The sequence below is a fragment of the Heloderma suspectum genome, chromosome 1 (assembly GCF_057233095.1).
Source record: "Heloderma suspectum isolate Gila_16-S chromosome 1, 16-S_ref, whole genome shotgun sequence".
Classification (NCBI taxonomy): domain Eukaryota; kingdom Metazoa; phylum Chordata; class Lepidosauria; order Squamata; family Helodermatidae; genus Heloderma; species Heloderma suspectum.
The window spans coordinates 75,045,161-75,066,807 of NC_139458.1; the positions used below are offsets into that span (position 1 = coordinate 75,045,161).

The 21,647-nt window shown below is 41.0% G+C and overlaps 1 protein-coding gene across 6 annotated transcripts in view; it reads right to left on the reverse strand.

Annotated features, from left to right (window-relative positions):
• SIPA1L1 (signal induced proliferation associated 1 like 1) overlaps nucleotides 1-21,647 on the reverse strand; it is a 257,448-nt gene that overhangs the window by 55,429 nt on the left and 180,372 nt on the right. For all 6 annotated transcript variants that reach the window (XM_084847797.1, XM_084847839.1, XM_084847824.1 and 3 more), the window contains 5 exons: nucleotides 14,182-14,285; nucleotides 12,207-12,364; nucleotides 8,730-9,303; nucleotides 7,454-7,728; nucleotides 6,219-6,500 (listed from right to left, as the gene is read on the reverse strand). In XM_084847797.1, coding sequence (XP_084703923.1) covers nucleotides 6,219-6,500; nucleotides 7,454-7,728; nucleotides 8,730-9,303; nucleotides 12,207-12,364; nucleotides 14,182-14,285 — 1,393 coding nt within the window. The remainder of the gene's footprint in view (nucleotides 1-6,218; nucleotides 6,501-7,453; nucleotides 7,729-8,729; nucleotides 9,304-12,206; nucleotides 12,365-14,181; nucleotides 14,286-21,647) is intronic.

The following is a 21,647-nucleotide window of genomic DNA, read 5'->3' on the forward strand; positions in this document are numbered from 1 at the left end:
CAGTAACTGGCCTACAGAGGCATACTGTCTGTGATATTGGCAGTAATATACGCCAATGCACTCCAAATTATAACTATGTCATAATCAGAAAGCACAAAATAATCTAAACACAGTAGATTGCTCAAGTGATCCAAGCCACACATGTGCATTACATTATCATGGAACTAAGCAAATAGCAAAATGAAACACACACTCATTGTCACACTGCTCCCCATTACCTGGCTCCTGGACCGCCTGCTCTCTTTTTTTTGCTGGGTGGCTAGCTAGCTGGCAGATACTCCTCCACTGACACTTCTGAACCCCAGGTGGGTTCTGAGTGGGCAAATAATCAGAATTAAATTAACTAACACAGATGGAAAACTCCAACAAGAGAAAGAAAACTGGCACTTCCGTTCCTGTTTGGCAACTGCTATCTTAACAAAACAACCCACAGACCACCCCCCCACATACACACACACACACACACACACACACAAAACAAGATTAGACTGGGGTATTTTTGTTGGTCAACTGGCATAGGTATTAATTGTCTGCCATTATGCTCACAGTATCTAATACTAATACTAATCTAATACTAATACTAATATTCAGTATCTTGGTAAAACGTTATTACTGCCAGATGACTGCTCTGTAGTTCATGTCTCAAATATTTTGCCTGCTAGTCATTAACTGCTGGCTGGCTGCATTAGAAAGTGAATTCTGTAACATTCCTATGGCATCTTGGAGAAGAAACCCAATTTCATAGCAGCAAAATTATCAACTTTGAGGGCCTATGATTGTGAACTAGAGAGTTTGAAACACTTATCCAGTTCAAGCTCTCTGCATATTCACTGATGCACTGAAGCCAGTTTCCAGGCTTTGCATTTGCAGGTTGAATTTATAGTAAGAAAAATATACCTATTTCAAAATATTTTGAACTGAAAATCACACCGAGGGTTTGTAGCACAGTTCTTTGGTAGCTCTTCTACCTGTGTTTCCTGTAAACATTTATTTTAGTTGCTGCTTCTGTCTGTGCCCAGGGGCATCTGCTTTTTGCTTCCAATTTTTTGCCTTCTTGCTTCGAATATGATGTTACATGCATTACAGTACCTTCCCCACTCTATATTGTTCCTGAATCATACTTACAAAATGATAGTGTAACTGCATAACCAGCAGTGAAAACCAGAAGTTTGCAAGCAATACTGTCAAAGCACCATATCATTGATTTAGGATGTTTACAGCTTAATCCAATACATTTTTACTTTTAAGTAATCCGCAAGACCCCTTCATGGATCACTGTCTTGTTGTGGTGAAGGGGCTTGCGTAACTCAGTGAAGCCATAAGCTATGCCGTGCAGGGCCACCCAAGATGGACAGGTCATGGTGGAGAGTTCTGACAAAATGTGGTCCACTGGAAAAGGAACTGGCAACCCACTCCAGTATTCTTGCCAAGAAAACCCCATGGAACGTATCACAAGGCTAAAAGAGATGACGCCAGAAGATGAGCCCCTCAGGTCGGAAGGTGTCCAATATACTACTGGGGAAGAGCAGAGGGAATTTCCAAGTAGCGCCAGAAAGAGTGAAGCGGCTGGGCCAAAGCCGAAAGGACACTCAGCTGTGGATGTGTCTGGTGGTGAAAAGAAAGTCTGATACTGTAAAGAACAATATTGTTTAGGAACCTGGAATGTCAGATCAATGAATCAAGGTAAGGTGGAGGTGGTCAAACATGAGATGGCAAGATTGAACATCGACATCTTGGGAATCAGCGAACTAAAATGGACAGGCATGGGTGAATTTAATTCAGGTGACCATTGTATCTACTATTGTGGGCAAGAATGCCTTAGAAGAAATGGAGTAGCACTCATAGTCAACAAAAGGGTGGGAAAAACAGTACTGGGGTACAATCTTAAAAACGATAGAATGATCTCAGTATGAATCCAAGGCAAACCATTCAACATCACAGTAATTCAAGTCTATGCCCCAACCACTGAGGCCGAAGACGCTGAGGTTGATCGGTTCTATGGAGACCTACAACCCCTTCTAGAACTAACACCAAAAAAAGATGTCCTCTTCGTCATAGGGGATTGGAATGCTAAAGTAGGAAGTCAAGAAATCACCGGGATAACAGGCAAGCATGGCCTTGGTGTACAAAATGAAGCAGGACAAAGGCTAATAGAGTTTTGCCAAGAGAACACGCTGTTCATAGCAAACACGCTTTTCCAAGAGCACAAGAGGCGACTCTACACATGGACATCACCAGATGGTCAATATCGAAATCAGATTGATTATGTCCTTTGCAGCCAAAGATGGAGAAGCTCTATACAGTCAGTAAAAACAAGACCTGAAGCTGACTGTGGCTCAGATCATGAGCTACTTCTTGCAAAATTTCAGCTTAAATTGAAGAACGTAGGGAAAACCACTAAACCATTCAGGTATGACCTAAATCATATCCCTTATGAATATACAGTGGAGGTGAGGAATAGATTTAAAGCATTAGACCTGATAGACAGAGTGCCTGAGGAACTATGGACGGAAGTCCATAACATTGTTCAGGAGGCAGCAACTCAATCCATCCCAAAGAAAAAGAAATGCAAGAAAGCAAAGTGGCTATCTGATGAGGCTGTACAAGTAGCTGAGGAAAGAAAGGAAGCGAAAAGCAAGGGAGAAAGGGGAAGATATATCCAACTGAATGCAGAGTTCCAGAGAATAGCAAGGAGAGACAACAAGGCCTTCTTAAATGAACAATGCAAAGAAATCGAGGAAAACAACACAATGGGAAATACTAGAGATCTTTTCAAGAAAATCAGAGATATCAAGGGAACGTTTTGTGCAAAGACGGGCATGATAAAGGGAAAAGAAGGCAGGGACCTAACACAAGCAGAGGTGATTAAGAAGAGGTAGAAAGAATACACAGAAGAACTATACAGGAAAGATCTGAATGTCCCTGATAGCCATGATAGTGCGGTCACTGACCTTGAGCCAGACATCCTAGAGAGTAAAATCAAGTGGGCCTTAGGAAGCATTAGTAACAACAAAGCTAGCGGAGATGACAGTATTCCAGCTGAGCTATTTAAAATCCTAAAAGATGATGCTGTTAAAGTGCTGCATTCAATATGCCAACTAATTTGGAACACTCAACAGTGGCCACAAGACTGGAAAAGGTCAGTTTACATTCCAGTTCCAAAGAAGGGCAATGCAAAGAGTGTTCAAACTACCGCACAATTGCGCTCATTTCACATGCCAGCAAGGTGATGCTCAAAATCCTACAAGCTAGGCTTCAGCAGCATGTGAACCGAGAACTACCGGAAGTACAAGCAAGGTTTCGAAGAGACAGAGGAACTAGAGATCAAATCGCCAACATTCGATGGATCATGGAGAAAGCAAGAGAATTCCAGAAAAACGTCTATTTCTGCTTTATTGACTACGCTAAAACCTTTGATTGTGTGGATCACAACAAACTGTGGAAAATTCTTAAAGAGATGGGAATACCAGACCACCTTACCTGTCTCCTGAGAAACCCATATGAGGGTCAAGAAGCAACAGTAAGAACCGGACATGGAACAACTGAGTGGTTCAAAATTGGGAAAGGAGTACGACAAGGCTGTATATTGTTGCCCTGCTTATTTAATTTGTATGCAGAGTACATCATGAGAAATGCTGGGTTGGATGAATCACAGGTCAGAATTAAGATTGCCGGGAGAATTATCAACAACCGCAGATACGCGTACAATACCACCCTAATGGCAGAAAGCGAAGAGGATCTACAGAGCCTCTTGTTGAGGGTGAAAGTGGAGAGTGCAAAAGCTGGTTTGAAACTCAACATTAACAAAACTAAGATCCTGGCATCTGGTCCCATCACTTCCTGGCATATAGAAGGGGAAGAAATGGAAGCAGTGACAGATTTTACTTTCTTGGGCTCCAAGATCACCGCAGACGGTGACTGTAGCCATGAAATGAAAAGACGCTTGCTCCTTGGGAGGAAAGCTATGGCAAACCTAGACAGCATAGTAAGAAGCAGAGACATCACCTTGCCGACAAAGGTCCATCTCATCAAAGCTATGGTTTTCCCAGTAGTAATGTATGGCTGTGAGAGCTGGACTATAAGGAAGGCTGAGCGCCGAAGAATTGATGATTTCGAACTGTGTTGCTGGAGAAGACTCTTACGAGTCCCCTGGACTGCAAGGAGGTCAAATCAGTCAGTCCTAAAGGAAATCAACCCTGAGTGCTCATTGGAAGGACAGATCCTGAAGCTGAAGCTCCAATATTTTGGCCACCTAATGCAAAGAGAAAACTCCCTGGAAAAGACCCTGATGCTGGGAAAGATTGAAGGCAAAAGGAGAAGGGGACGGCACAGGATGAGATGGCTAGATAGCATCACCGATGCAATGAATATGAACTTGAGCACACTCCGGGAGACAGGACAGGAAGGCCTGGCGTGCTATGGTCCATGGGGTCACGAAGAGTCGGACATGACTTAACGACTGAACAACAACAACAAAGCCGCAAGAGGTTGTATCCAATAGTGGCTTTATACTAGTGTAAAGAAATATTACTTGTGCAAGGTGAGAAGCCTGATTTTTGCTGATCCTCTGACCCTACTCCATGCCCCAGTATCCCATACTTTTCCAAAGGATCTCCCAATGATCAACGATAAGACTTTCAGGTGGCATGGGGGCTGCAACAGGTGTGATGCTTTGGCAAAAATCAGATATCCCTCCTTTCTGGTAACACTAAGCCACCACTGGATACAATCAATTGTCTTCAATGCAGCTTATTCCCAGGTGTGCATGGGATTGCAAAACGTGTGTGCAAAGCATTTTTCAATCTTTGTCCCCATATCAGGTTTGTTATCACAAGAAGAGATTATGTCACTCATAGGTAATCACCAAATTACGATCAACTAAAAACTTTCAACATTCCCATTCAGGAATGGGACAAAAGACAAGTTCTAGGCAAGCCATGGGCAAAGAAATACAACTGCCCCATCTGAACAGAACAGAAACTAGCATCAAAAGTGTTTACTTCAGAAAGGATTAACTGACACTTTTTATTTCAGTGATTACTTTCAGCTGTAAACTCTAGTGCTTTGAGAAGTAGAAAGAAGTAGGAGAGATGAAGCTAAAGAACATTTTATAGAATCAAAATGAACTCTACAGAGTTCAGACTTTGTTGGGATCTGGGGCAGAACATATGACAGCCGAGAGCACACATATATCAATGTCAAATGGGTTTCAGACAAAGCTCAGATCTTTAGGGAAAATTGGCAACGTCAGATGACAATATGGAATGGCAGTAAGCACACCAGGCTAGAATCAAGCAATCTAAAATAAAGGAAGATCAATTCACTATATAGTCTTGGTCCTCTGGGGCATGAGAGAGTGCAGAAATACCAACATGTTTCAGACAACATTTGCTCCATATTCTACAAATTCTGGGAAAGTCTGGAATGAACAAAACATGTTGACTCTTTTTACATGTTAAATTGAGAATAGAAGAAAGAGTAAACACTGTCCAGAGACTTGACAAACATTTCCTCTACCTCAATGTAGAAAGAGCTGAATTCTTTCATATTCCTGTAATGATGGTTTTTGCCATATCTTCTTTACCTATCCCAGGGCATAGCCTGAAGCACATGAGGCAGTCACCTTGCTGAAGCTAAGTAGGTTTGGGTCTGGTCAGTGCTTGGAGGGGAGACTACCTGGGAAGCACATGTCGCCACCTTGAGTTCCATGATGGAAGAAAGGTGGGAGATATATAAATACCCCCGAAGTCCTTTTCTTCATAAACATATAAAAAGGCAGAGGAGTGTGTGTGTGTGTGTGTGTGTGTGTTCTCCTGAATTTCATCTCCCTAGCCACTTGCTGTAATTAAAGAGAAGAGATTAGATTTTTTTTCCCCAAGGGAAGTGAATTTGTGCACATGCCCTCCTATTTCAGATACTCAAAAAGTGAGATGACCCCCACTTCTATCTGTATAAATGCTCACAATTTGTTTAGTGTCATTTATTTTAGATTCTGAATACCTTTTGGAAGTTATTAACATGGAGTTGGAATTTTAACTTTGCGATCAAGAGTTTTTATTTTTGTTGTTTTAGGGTGCAATCCTATGTATGTTTAGACAGAAAAAGCCCTACAATTCTCAGCATGCCCCCTTAATTATTTAAAACTTACTTTACAAGTTGAATTTCAAAATGCTGTAACCTGCCTTTAGAAGAAAGACAAAAACAAATCAGTTACCTACCTTCTACTCTCCAGTGGACGCCCATCACTGGAAATACTACGTGGAATGTTGGTTGCTCGCTCTGGAGGAGGCATTTTCCCTTCACCTTTCCCTGAGGCACCCCTAGTGGTAATTGGACTTTGTATCTGTGATGGCATTTGTTGCACATGAGGCCCCTGTCCCTTGTTAGCATTTCGCTGCCATTTGTTGTTATTTCTGAAAGGGAACTTGAACTCATATGGAACTCCACCATCATTCATTTTGTATTCCATTACCGGCATGCGATGAATTTCTGAAAAACTTCTGAAAGATTGGGGGAAAGTGTAAGGCAACTGCGAAATAAGGAAGGAAAGTATCTGCACTGCATTATACAATTATATGATAGAAATGAGGATGTTTCAAGTATAGTTTCTGCATATGAACAAGGTTGGCTAATCATGGATTTTTTGACACTTTCCTAAAATATAATTCCAGTATCTATCTCTATCTTATAGTGTTTGGAACAGAAATCTGGTCATACAAGTTACCCACCCCTTTGGGGGTGGGGAGTACAAGATCCATTAAACTCTATCAAGTTTCTGAATAAACATGCTTTGTATTGCACTGTAAAGCTTGGATCCAGAGATCTTGTGAGTGGAACTCTGCTCATGGGATGCTCCCACCGGTGGAAAGGAGTGTGCGCGCGCGTGTGTGTGTGTGTGTGCGCGCGCACGATTTCTGTCAATACTCCTTCCCACCTGCAACCCCCCAAAATCTGTTCCAAAGGGCTAGGGGACTGTCCAGAACAGCATGGGAGGTGGCACAAGTATGTGAAATGGATGAAAATCACTTCCTCTGGATCCAAGAACCTTCCATAAAAGGAAGAAGCCTTTCTGTTTACAGAACAGCAAGTTTGGCTCTAAGTCTAACAGCACTATCCTATACATGTGTACTCAAAAGTAAGTCCCACTGAATTCCATTACAGACTAAGTGTTCTATTCAGTATTTAGGAAGGAACGGAAAATATGACATGGAGAAAATGATGGGGGGGGGGTCCTATCTCATTCTTCTGTTTCAAAGACTGTAAGATAGAGGTTCTAGTATGTGCATTATATGTATTCAAATTGGGAAGTAAGTTTTGTAGCTAGACCACTATCTATTTGAAGCAATTAAAGACTGTCTGTATGACAGTGTGAGTAGAGATTCTGCAATATAAATTGAGATAATATGCTGAACAAAGTCAGCAGCAGCTAACTCATTCACTGCCCCCCAAATACCTTCGCGGGGTACAATCCTCATGAGGTGGAATAATGACAACCTTCACAGTAACTGAAGTCCGCAGGAGATCAATCATTTGCTCATGACTTAGAGTAGCTACAGCCACAGTGCAAATTTCCACCAATCTGCTGCCTTGTCGTAATCCTGCTTGCCAAGCATAGCCATAGGGTTCAACATCTGCCACAATTCCTTCGTAGTTTACATGGAAACCAAGCTGGCCCAGTCCATTCCGACGTAAAGTCATTTCCACTGACTCACAGCCTTTTGTCTCAAGCTGAGAATTGAAAGAAAGGGGATTTGAGGATATAATGGGAATAGTTTAGTACAATGAATTATGTTTAGTAGGAGACAGAAATAAATGGGAAGCTTTTAAAAACAGTATATGAAGCAATATGGGACAACAATATTCCTTATTCTTACAGCTACTGCTGTGTACGGTTTTAGTGGAAGTTAGCTAGTTTACAATTGGATGAAAATCTCAGGTACACTCTGATTTTGTATAAAATGATTAGCTATACTGCAATAACATCTTACAATTTTATGAGTGTTACAGAAATAGTAAGGGAATGCAGCGATATGTATCAAATACTCACAGAGGAATTATATACCAGTACTCATTTATAGGTTGACAAACTGTTTCGTTAGATTATTGCACTGATTTGACAAAATGTTAATTCTTTGTAATTCAGGAAAAATATTTGCTGGCATGAAACACAGTCTTGTTTTATAGCCTATTTCTATCTCCTATTCCTGAGGGATCCCTGCTAATAATATGTTTGAATGCAATAGAAAAATGCAGGTTTTCCCTCATGGTACGGTGAATGCTATTTTCTGTTGAAGAGAAAAAGAGACTTGTATAATATTTGATACACTATCCAAAGGCCTCAATTTACATCTGAACAAAGATCAGGCAATAAGCAACAAATAATTTCCTTGTCCTAGTCAGTTTGTAACTTTGGGTTGGTGGCTGGTAAGAAGATTAGAAAAATGATTCCCATTACTTATGTAGTGCAATGACAACACAAGTTGGTAAATTATCTTATTTCACTAGACTGCCACTAGAATCCAAGAATGGATCCAATCCATTTCTGTATGTTTCCATGACAGTTATCTGAATTTACTCACGCCTGAAGACCAGACCTAAATATTGAGTTAGAGAGAGAGAGAGAGAGAGAGGCAGGCAGGCAGGCAGGCAGGCGGGCAGGCGGGCAGGCGGGCAGGCGGGCAGGCAGGCAGGGAGGGAGGGAGGGAGGGAGGGAGGGAAAGATCTCTAACCTCTAGCCTTTTGACAATCTCTTTGATATCTTCAGGGTTTTTGAAACTTTCCACAGAAACACATTCACCCCTTTCATAGAAAATTTTGACACTCGTGTCTGTTGAAGTCCACCCTATTACATCTCTGCAGGAACAATTGAACACAACACTCTTTGTATCTTGTTCAATGATAACGACAAATTCATTAGAAATGCCCAAAAGACAGTCTATATCTAGACCCTTGCTATAGTCTTTAGCACGGAGACTCCATACAACAGCACCAGAACTGTGGAGTTCTACTCCTGGATGAGGCTTAGACTTTTCCTTCTTCTTAGAGGCAAGCGAGATGAAGGGGAATTTGCCAGAAGGGTCAATGGGTGTATTTGTGACATTCTTTTCTGCCAGATCTTTCAAGTATTCCTGACGGGTTCTTGTGGCCATGGCACGGAACTTCTCTGATTTATGAGCAGCATTCTCAGCATTGATCACTTTAGCTAGTAAAAAGTCCCTGAATACATTCGATTTGGGGAAGGTGATGCCTTTGGGGATTGGTGGTCCAAATGATGGCACATCTCTGGATCTTGTCACAGCAACACTACAAAAATATAAAGAAAATGTGACTTAATGCTATTGTTTGGTAATGTGTTGAATACAGAGAATCCAGCCACTGCCCATTCAATAATTTGCCTTTCTGTTCCACCTTTGATTCCAACAGCTGCTTGCTGCAAGATATCCTGGAGGGAAAAAAAGACTGCCACATGCACAGGCAATACTCCTTTCCGCATTCTCTTTAACATAAGTCTTCTAAGCACCAATTTTGCCCATCTCAAAACCCTTATATTTTTTCCTGCATACTCCACCATAGTTTTGCTCTATAGTTTGTAATTCCTAATGCAATAGTACAGGTAATTTCTGAAAATAGATATTTTAAATTGCCATTTGCCATTATTCATAATCTATTGAAATTTGTTCTTCAGCAGGAGTTTATTCATCAACAAACCATCTACTGCCTTCTTTCAAAATTAGACTGAACCCAGATACTCCTTTAATGAGAGAGCTTTTCTAGATGGTCCAGTGTGTAAACAACTACAAGGCAGCTAACAACAATAGTACACACCAATAAAATACAAAGTACAGAACATAAATGGGAGATAAAACACCAATAAAACCAATAAACACAACCAGTTAAAACCTATTGCAACATATTTACAGATCAGCTTAAGAGCCAAAAGCCTAACAAATTTTGCCTGCCGGCAGATTATCAGGGTTACTAATTGTGCCTCCCTTGGCAGTGAGTTCCAGAGCCCTGGAGCATTCCCAGTGATTGTTTTTTGTCCTTAATCAAATTATTTGAACTTTGTTCGAAGGACAGAGGTCATATCTCAGACAGTTAAGATGTACTATATGGTTCCAGTTTTCATGACTATCTATAAGCCTCAGCTAATACTGCATGAGGTGGCCTGTCTACAGCACATTACATCTTAGTTACATCCCATTTGGACTATGTGTTCAGAAAAGTCCATTTGGACTTTTCTTTTGAAAAGTGTTCAGAAATTTCAGCTGGTCCAGAATACTGCAGCCAGACCACTGAGCAAGTTATATGGAGCATGGGACTCCCATGTTACAACAGCTTCATTGGCTGTTTGGGGGCATAATTTAAATTATGCTCCAAAAACCTACACTTCTTGTAACCAGGCTATTTGAAAGACCACATTTTCCTTTATGACCTACCCAAGTTTTAAGATGCTTGGGAGAGGTCTTTCTTTCTACCCCACCACCATCGGAGGCACACAGAGGGCCTTTTCAGTGGCTAGTCCCAGGATTTGGAACTCCCTGCCAAGGGAGGCAAGGCTAGCAGTGCCTTTATTGCCCTTCCTCCAGCAAGCAGAGACATTTTTATTCAGGCAGGCATTTGGCTGTTAAACTGTTTTGTTTGCTGAACTAGGTTTTAACTGTATTTCTTTTAAATAAATGTGTTCTAATTGATGTGGTTATGTTTTAATTATGTTACATTTTATCTGTATTTTATTATTGTTAACTGCCTTGAACATTATTTTAGTGGAAAGGAAGGGTATAAATTAAAGTAATAATTACATAAAAATAAGTATCTGCATGGGCTTCCTATTATCTTCTGGGAATTATTCAAGTTGGTGGTGTGTTTTTTTCTTATCTCATAGCCCTAAATGATGTGGGCCTTGCATACCTTATGCTCTAAGAAGCTGAGAGGAAGGAGAAGGCAAAAGATTGTGTTTGAGAAATGTGCAACTTTTCACTGGGGAAGGGGACCTAGTCCCAAACTCCCTTTGTCCCTAGAATCTGCGAAAGGGGATAACATTATTTCCCCCTGCTTTAAGGAAAAAGCAATGCTAGATGAGCTGAAGGTGCAGATGTCACAAGGACAATGATTTTTTCCTCTGCTATTCGCATGAGATGGACTACAATGGAGTGGGACTGAAGGGAAGAGGGAAAGGAAGCAGGGGCCCAAAGTATACAAAATAGGCAATAGGCAGTAGGGAAAGGAAGAGGCCGGAGACAACTAGAATGTGGCTGCTTATGGCATTTCCATTTTCCATTTTCTCCATTTACTTGGCATCTGAGCAATTACATTAATTTCTCCTAAACTATTAAAGAACAATTAACAGCACCTAAGCTTTGGAACTACAAGTGTGAGCTCTGGATTGCAGACTTTGCTGTCATCTCTAGAAACTGATCAGGGTAGTGAGGCCTAGCTGTACACATGAGAACAGAAAATACAGCCATAGCCTCTTCTCTCCAAGGTCAAATATCTTGCACCCAAAGCATCATAGAATTGCTGGTTGGGAATTTCTGAAGTAGCCTTCTTGTGTCCTTTAACTACTTCATACGGAGAATGATTAACTCACATAAGCAATCAACAGCAATGCTGTCTCTAATTTCTTAAGAAGAAATATTCATCTCCAGTCTTTTATGCCTATGGTTAGTACGCTAAATTTGACTGAATTTATCTGTGTATCTTGCATGTTTTCCAGGGGGGCCAACTTTCACAAACACATTTTCTGCTCCCTAGATTTGAATTCAAAAAGAACTCCATGCATATAAACAATGTGAGACAACCAACACAAAGCTAGTGTATGTGGCTCTCTAGGTTTTCATCCTGCCTTTCAACTTGTCAAATATTTGTTTGTTTGTTTATAAACAAACAAACAAACACACTGAATTAACTCATGCTAGGATTATCACCAGGCTGATATGAAACTCACCTAGCCATTTTTAAGCTCTGCCACTAACTCTGGGTTTAGAGTCTGTTATTTTTTCCCTGTGAGAAAAGTAGAAATGCTGAATGGTTCTCAGTCTGCACTCAAAATAATAACTGCACTCAAACCTGCACTCAAAATAATATTCTTGAAAATTAACAGTAAAAGGCATTCTAAAATGGAACACAAACATTTTAAGATATAATAACCCTCTGTGCATGCAGATCCATCACTGTAAGCTGACTGTTAACCCAGTAATAGCTACCTGTAACAGACATTGTCAGTACAAGGATTGTGCGCTCGGACAATGACAAAGACGTGCTGAAAGTGAGAACGAATATTCTTTGGGCTGAATGACTCTGCTCCAGGTTCTTGGAAAACTATCGTCACAATATCATTTCCAATATGTCGTTTTCTTAAGAGCTATGTGAGTAAAGACAAGAAATTTGATATTAGGGTAAAACTATGCTAATCTTCCTATAGCATGCTGTCTATTATTCCAGTGAATTAATATACAAATCATGGAATATTTTTTTTCCATTCAAAGCCATAGCAGAATTAGCACGCTGTATATTTGAGCAAGTAAATAAGGAATTTGCCAATAACTGACATGCTGAAACAAACTACTAGCATCTTGCACCCCCAGTTTCCATAACAACAGTTTCAGATCTATTTTAATGCAAAGAAATATCTTGCTATGGGGTTGATTTTTATTTCTAAAATCAAATTTATAGTAATATCGTTTATGTTATTATGGTGTCTGTCTACTTGCTATTTTCTTTCAACCATTATAAAATGCTAGGCCTGTAACCTAGACAATATCCCTTAGTGAATTAAAATTGTGTTTTCATATTTGACAGTGGCAGTGTTACCAAGCAAATTCTTTTCAATTCAGCTTATATTTTAAAAAATTATCTCAAGAAGAAAACGTTGAAGGTTCTTATATGTTATAGCAGAACATAAGGCTACTATGTGATAGAATTTGCCACTGTGATCCAATGTAGTTATATTAAAAATGAGAATAAAAACGTTTGAGTAAGTGCAATCCAATCATGTTACCTCCATGGATTTAATAATGGTTACCGTTCTAGAAAAAATGCACACCCAAATTCCAGATATACATTTCCAAATTCTCTAGGCAATCACAATGATTGTATGTTTGTATAATAATACAATAATAATTATTATTGTATTATTATAATTATTATAATTATAAAATATCATATAATTATAATATATCATATAATTATAATTATTATAATAATTGCTCAAGATAGAAATTGGACATGAGCTTCAGTTTAACACCTTTACATCTGCAGAAGAGTGTCATGGGATATGGGCCTGGATCCAAAGGTGCCTTTCTGCAGGTAGAAAGCTTCTTTCCATTCACAAAAAGGCCGTTTCGGACTTCACAGAAGAGCATTGTGTGAGACTCCAAATCTAGATAAATTCTTCCTTTTGCACAAGCTCTTGTGCAAGACTTTGTGCAAGCTCTTTTGACGGGTTTTTTAGTGGCCCACTAGAGATTATATGCTGTGGTCTGTATCTTCCTTATCCACCATGTTTCTCATAATATAAAACAGCCCCTAATACGTTATAGTAGTGCGCTGTGAGGCCCTCCAGTAGCGCTTGTTCAAGAGTTCACAAAGTAGCACTAATATATATTTCTCCTTCTGCTCACAGTACTTTGGATCCAAGCCATAGCAATGGAAAGACTTTTGTCTTTTGTGGTAACCAAGAGTGATATTTCTCAAGTTTTGCATATATATCCATTTTCTTCTTGATTCTATGTTCTGCTTCATATATCATCAAGGCAGCACTGTAACAGCAGGACAACACAGCAATGTACACCCCACAGTTTTAAAGTGCTTTGAAATAACACTGCCCTTTGAATGGTAATATTTCCCCCATGTCCAGGGATTTATAAAGATCCTGCAACCTATTTGATCCATTTTAAAACTTGTTCGGAGTAAAAAAGAAAACTTCCAAGTGGGTGCAAGTGGCTAGACAACTTAGGTAGTGGTGGTGATCTATGATTTTGGGAAATCATTGAACAGAGCTGATACTTGAGTAAAGTAGCTTGGACGCAACGATAAACTTTGTTTAGTTTAAAACAGGAAACGGTTATTTCCCATCTCTTTTTCATGGTTGTTTCTGCTCATTCACATAGGGGTAAAATGGTTAAGCATTAAATCTAAAATGGGCCAATGAAATTCTGTACATGGTAAAGTGGATCCTACCTGTTGCTTGTTGTTTGGTGTATATGGCAGCATGGTGGAAACATGGAACATGATTTCATAGTCCTTGTATGTTGTATAAAGAGAGTGAGTGCCAGTTGAATCAGCTGCAGTTGAAATAATATAAGAAAAATCCAATTTATCATTAAAAATTCCCTTTACATAATCCGAAAAGCTGCATGAATATATTTCAGACCAAATATAAAATCCAGTCACCATTCATTTTAAGATTTAACAATAAAAATGCTCATTAGATTTTTGATATTATATACTACTATCTACATACACTGTGGTGATTACAGTATTTTACTAAAATCTTTTTACAAATTGGGACTGGCATGAAATCAAGAAGGTATGAGAAAGTAAGCATGTTAGAAATTTATTTTATAAATGCTGCAGTTTTTTAAAGCTTTTTGAAGTATTTTTACCCTAGAATATAATTTAGTACTTAACTATTATAGGCATAAAGGCAGAGCTACAACTAGTTCTCCATTGTTTGGATGTGTTTTTTGAACAGGATCCCCCTCCCCCATTCTGCATAGTAACCGATTTGGAAAATTGAGGAAGCTTATCTATTTAGGCTGATTTACAATTTGCTAAAGTTCACCATGAACTTTGTAGACAAATTCTCATGTTCACCTTACTAATAGCCTTATAATTTGTTCAGTACACAGTACTGGCTAGTAATGAGATTGGGATACATCTTGTTCTGCATGGATCCATGTCAATATCAGCTGGTGATCAGACTGTAGAAACTGAGACCCTAGTTGTCAGAGTTAGGGCGCAATTCTATGGCCGCTAGTTAGCAGCTAGAGGGCCATAGGATAGGTCAGTTCCTGGGAACCGACCTTGGAGCCCATGCTCCGAGGTCGGTTCCCTGAGAACCAACCTCCACGCCCTCCTGCGCTGCCTTGTAGGCAACGCAGAACGGCCCCGCGCTTGGAAGAGGCACATGGAGCGGCAGAAATGGGGCATTGCTGAGGGCATGTCGGGGTAGGGAAGTCGGAAATGCTGGTATGACACACCCTACGTGTTGTCCAGCTGCTCCTTCGCGCATTCCGAGATCCCACGGCTAGACAGCCAAAATTGGCTGCCTAGCTGCAAATGCAGGGAGGCTGAAAGGCAGAGGGGACGATCCCCTCCACGCTTTTCCTGCCCTGCATTGGATAGGAACTCGCCTCCGAGTTCGGAGGTGGCCCCCTATCCTTATAGGATTGAGCTCTTAGTCACTCTTCCCATTAGCAGAAACAGAAGAAGTTATAACATTTAAGACTATCTCTGTTAAAAAGCAGAAATCTTGCCAACAGGAATAAAAAACAAATTGTGTAAAGCTAGATGTGTGTACAGAGCACTGAAGTAAGAGCACTATTCACTGCAGAAGGTATCAGAGAGATACCCACACTCTGAGAGTGTGCAAAGGCAACAAAGCAAAGGCAACAAAGGATGAAGTTTAGAACTAGCTGACAAATTAAGAACTCACTAGGGTCCGGATGGCAATTCACCGAAGAATTCTTAAAGAGCTCAAATGGGGCACTGTTGGTGTTTTAACTGAATAGTAAATAATTACAATCAGCCTCCTTAACCAGAAGACTGGAAAGTGCCCAATCCAATAAATAACTATTTTAAAAAACAGATTCTTCATTTCATTTATTATATTTCTATACCGCCCCATAGCTGAAGCTCTCTGGGTGGTTCACAAAGATTAAAAACCATTAAAATACATTATATAAAATATAAAAACCATTCACATAATGACATAAAACAACACACTCAACAACAGCATATATCTAAAACAATTTAAAATAATCAGCCAATCAAGAGACCCATTATATGCTGCCAAATGCCTGAGAGAAGAGGGCACTTTTAACCTGGCACCAAAAAAATGACCATATTGGTGACAGGTGGGCCTCGTCAGGGAGATTATTCCATAAATGGGGAGCCATCACCCAAAAGGCCCTCTCCCTTGTTGCCACCCTATGAGCCTCCCAGAGGAGGGCCTTAGACGTAAAGCTTAGTGTACAGGTCGGTTAATGACGAGAGAGGCGTTCTGTTGGGTACTGTGGTCCCAAGCCGTGTAGGGTTTTATAGGTCAAATTGGGCTTGGAGGCATACAGGCAGCCAGTGCAAGTAGGCCAGGATCGGTCTGTGGTCCCAAGCCGTGTAGGGTTTTATAGGTCAAATTGGGCTTGGAGGCATACAGGCAGCCAGTGCAAGTAGGCCAGGATCGGTCTTATATGTTCAGACATTCTGGTCCCCATTATCAGTCCGGCTGCTGTATTTTGCACAAGCTGCAGCTTCTGAACCATCTTCAATGACAGCTCCACACAGAGTGCATTGCAGTAATCTAACTTGGAGGTTACCAGAGCATAGACAACTGAAGCCAGGTTATCCCTGTCCAGATAGGGGTCTAGCTGGGCCACCAACTGAAGTTGGTAGAAGGCACTCCGTGCCACTGAGGCTACTTCAGCTTCAAGTGACAAAACATGGCTCCAGGAGGACCGCTAAGCTACGAACCTGCTCCTTCAGGGGGAGTGCAAACCCATCCAAAACAGGTTGAGTATCCTCCATCCAGTCAGCAGAACCACCCACTAACAGCATCTCAGTCTTGTTCGGATGAAGTTTCAGTTTATTAGCCCTCATCCAGTTCATTGTCTCAACCAGGCACCAATTTAGCACGTCCACAGCCTCACCTGAAGATGAAAAGGAGAAATAGAGCTGCGTGTCATCAGGATACTGATGACAGCGCACTCCAAAACTCCAGATGACTGCGCTCAACCGTTTCATGTAGATGTTGAATAACATGGGGAACAAAACTGACCCCTGCGGAACCCCATACTGGAGAGTCCACGGGGCTGAGCAATATCCCCCAAGTACCACTTTCTGGAGCCAACCATCCAAGTAGGAGTGAAACCACTGCAATGCACTGCCTCCCACTCCCAACTCAGACAATCGCCCCAGAAGGATACCAAGGTTGATGGTATCGAAAGCCGCCGAGAGATCAAGGAGAATCAACAAGGTCACACTCCCCCTGTTTCTCTCCTGACATAGGTCATCATACAGGACGACCAAGGCTGTTTTCATGCCAAAACCCAGCCTGAACCCCAACTGAAATGGATCTAGAAAAACAGTCTCATCCAAGAGTGTTTGGAGCTGGTTGGCAACCACCTGCTCAAGAACCTTGCCCAGGAAAGGAACATTCGCCACCGGCCTAAAACTATTGTGATTTTCCAGGTCCAGGGAGGGTTTCTTTAGGACTGGTCTCACCGCCACCTCCTTGAGGCAGCCTGGACCACTCCCTCTCGCGAGGAGGCATTTATCACCTCCCTGGCCCAGCCTGCTATTCCTTCCCTTCCAGGTTTTATAAGCCAAGAGGGGCAAGGGTCTTCTTCAAGCTAATGTCGGTCCAAGCTAAATTGGTGGAAAGCATTATTAAGAGCGATCACTCAACAGGGAATACAAACAGTGAAGGAATGAAAGTGCAGAACAGAAGACCTTGCCAGCTAGCAGGATTAAGGGATGAAGACCTCTGAACTGTGGCGGACAAGCATTATGAAGCATAGGCTAAACACTAAAGAAACTTATCTTACTGCTTGATTTATTAGGAAATACTAGTAACTTTTCTGTTGTTTATTCTCCTGATCCTGGAATTGGATACATCTTCTGAAAGAGTTAACATGATTGCTAATTTTGCCTGAATAATGTGGTCTAGATTTATAGCCGTGTGTTCTCCACTTTTCTTTGATATGTTAATTTAACACATGTATATATTTATTCTGCTGAATTTTTATTATTTTTAAAGCATAATTTACGTTAACATCTGAATGTAATCTTTAACCTAATAATGGGTGTCTGTCAACTGAGTGTATTAATAATGCTGAATAATCTTTGTTGTTGTTGTTCAGTCGTTCAGTCGTGTCCGACTCTTCATGACCCCATGGACCATAGCACGCCAGGCCTTCCTGTCCTGCACTCTCTCCCGGAGCGTGCTCAAGTTCATATTCATTGCATCGGTGATGCTATCTAGCCATCTCATCCTCTGCCGTCCCCTTCTCCTTTTGCCTTCAGTCTTTCCCAGCATCAGGGTCTTTTCCAGACAGTTTTCTCTTCGCATTAGGTGGCCAAAATATTGGAGCTTCAGCTTCAGTATCTGTCCTTCCAATGAGCACTCAGGGTTGATTTCCTTTAGGATGGACTGATTGGACCTCCTTGCAGTCCAGGGGACTCGTAAGAGTCTTCTCCAGCACCACAGTTTGAAAGCATCAATTCTTCGGCGCTCAGCCTTCCTTATAGTCCAGCTCTCACAGCCATACATTACTACTGGGAAAACCATAGCTTTGATTAGACGGACCTTTGTCGGCAAGGTGATGTCTCTGCTTCTTACTATGCTGTCTAGGTTTGCCATAGCTTTTCTCCCAAGGAGCAAGCGTCTTTTAATTTCATGGCTACAGTCACCGTCTGCGGTGATCTTGGAGCCCAAGAAAGTAAAATCTGTCACTGCTTCCATTTCTTCCCCTTCTATATGCCAGGAAGTGATAGGGCCAGATGACATGATCTTCGTTTTTTTAATGTTGAGTTTCAAACCAGCTTTTGCAATCTCCTCTTTCACCCTCAACAAGAGGCTCTTGAGATCCTCTTCGCTTTCTGCCATTAGGGTGGTATCGTCTGCATATCGGAGGTTGTTGATAATTCTCCCAGCAATCTTAATTCCGACCTCTGATTCATCCAACCCGGCATTTCTCATGATGTACTCTGCATATAAGTTAAATAAGCAGGGTGACAATATGCAGCCTTGTCGTACTCCTTTCCAAATTTGGAACCACTCGGTTGTTCCATGTCTGGTTCTTACTGTTGCTTCTTGACCCTCGTACAGGTTTCTCAGGAGACAGGTAAGGTGGTCTGGTACTCCCATCACTTTAAGAATTTGCCACAGTTTGTTCTGATCCACACAATCAAAGGCTTTAGCGTAGTCAATGAAGCAGAAATAGACGTTTTTCTGGAATTCTCTTGCTTTCTCCAAGATGCAGCGAATGTTGGCGATTTGATCTCTAGTTCCTCTGCCTCTTCGAAACCCAGCTTGTACTTCCGGTAGTTCTCGGTTCGCATACTGCTGAAGCCTAGCTTGTAGGATTTTGAGCATCACCTTGCTGGCATGTGAAATGAGCGCAATTGTGCGGTAGTCTGAACACTCTTTGGCGTTGCCCTTCTTTGGAATTGGAATGTAAACTGACCTTTTCCAGTCTTGCGGCCATTGTTGAGTGTTCCAAATTTGTTGGCATATTGAATGCAGCACTTTAACAGCATCATCTTTTAGGATTTTAAATAGCTCAGCTGGAATACTGTCATCTCCACTAGCTTTGTTGTTAGTAATGCTTCCTAAGGCCCACTTGACTTCACTCTCGAGGATGTCCGGCTCAAGTTCAGTGACCGCACTATCATGGCTATCAGGGACATTCAGATCTTTCCTGTATAGTTCTTCTGTGTATTCTTTCCACCTCTTCTTAATCTCATCTGCATCTGTTAGGTCCCTGCCTTCTTTGTCCTTTATCATGCCCGTCTTTGCACAAATGAATAATCTTAGGAAGGGTTTATGAAGTGATTTTGGCCTATACCTCAGAGGTTATCCCTTCCCAGTTTGCTTTCCATTGTTAGGTAATTATTTGATGTGATGACCATCAGCTATGACAATGATAACATGAAGTGCCACATGAAAAATACAGTGCAAGATCTCAGCCTGAAAGAGAGGAAACAACCCAGCCCACCCAGGCCTGCAGTAAATCTGATCAGTGTAATTTACACATTCCTTTTAAAAAGCCTTTTCATCAAGTAAAATCAAATTTAAAAACACATGTTAATTTCTGAACAATAAACTGACACTTAAATCCAGGCCTGTACACCTTGTGACCTACCAAGCTAAACACAGACTACCAGCTATGCATAGTCTGGTAGGTGCTTAAAAATTCTGCAGTTTTGTAGTACAAGGCAAACATGAAAACAGGAAGATTACTGAATCTTGAGGAATGCCATACATATGGTAATCTGTTTTCAGCTTGGCAGGTCATAAATTGTGCAGACCAACTTTAAGCTCTTATCCAGGACTTTGGACTTTGCATTCCTGAACAAGTCAGGAATTGGAAGCCAACAACAAGCCCTGGCTTTGGCTCCTGGCTTGCTAGGGGAGTAACAAACCAAGAGTCCTGGTTAGGAGTAATGCTAAGCTTTTACTTCCTGGTTAGTATAGCGCTTCCAACTAGCGGGAGAAGCCAAGTGGGAGCAATTGGGCAGTGTGCACCAGCAGGCTGCTTATGGACAGTAAGCAATTGCGGTATACTGTTATGTGTGCTCTTCTCTGACATGGTTTCCAGGATTTCTGTGCTGACCAAGCCTCTCAAGAGATTTACAAGTTTAGAATATTAGCTACTTTTAGCCTAGTAATGCCTATTTTACTACATAAATGCATTTGGGGACAAGGGAAATGTTTGAGGACACATCTAAATGGAATAGTGAACAGGGGAAATAAAAATAGAGCAACTAGTCCTCAAAATGTTTTTGCCACTGAAGTGAATAGACCTGTTACTAGCAGATTACTATGAACAAGGCAATAAATGCTCATCATTAAAAATTCATGTCTTGGGAATAATGAACTCACACTGTGATTTTTACAGTTCATTTTGTGGAAACAATTCATCTGTGACTTGATGGCAGTTTGGGAGAGATCCAGTGTAAAAATCATACAAATGCAAAAGGAGCCATCTGTTTCTGTATGTGCATGGAGGGGTGGGGCTACGTGGGTCTCTGAACCTGTGTTCTGGGTCTTCTGATAATCGGTAGTATTTTGTACTGTAGTACTCAAGTGTTCTTGGTGTCATTGCGAGGGAGGAGGATGGGGAAAAAACAAGAATTAGTTGGCTCCACTTACTGTTGGCCACCCTGCCGTCCAGCACAACAATCCCAATGGGCACCAGCTGCTGGTGACTGTCAGTTTGAAAAGCAGGGTATAAATAACAATAACTCAAATAAATAAATAAATAAATAAATAAATAAGCAGCCCTTCTATGCAACATGTGACACACAACAATTCACTTTGTAGATGTATTGCTTGTAAATATCTGTTCAATGTTATGCCTGCACCTGCAGAAACCAAGGAACCAGTGGCTCTTATTAAATGTGAAAGGTCTATGCTAATAAGGCATTTAAGTAAAGTGAACAAATTGTGAACAGCAGCAGCATTTTGGCCCAGGTTACATTTAAGGAAAAGGTTAAAAAAAAATTAGCCCTTCAACACTCACCAAAAGAATCAACATTATTTATCTTTCTCCACTTTCCCACCTTGCTAAATACTTTCCTGCATCAGAACCCTAACATAGCAGGGGACAAAGTAAATTGAACTGCACTGACTAGGGATGGGGGAGGTTCACTTAAATTCAAAAGAAATAAAGTAATTTCAATTTTGTACTTTTGATTTTGACATT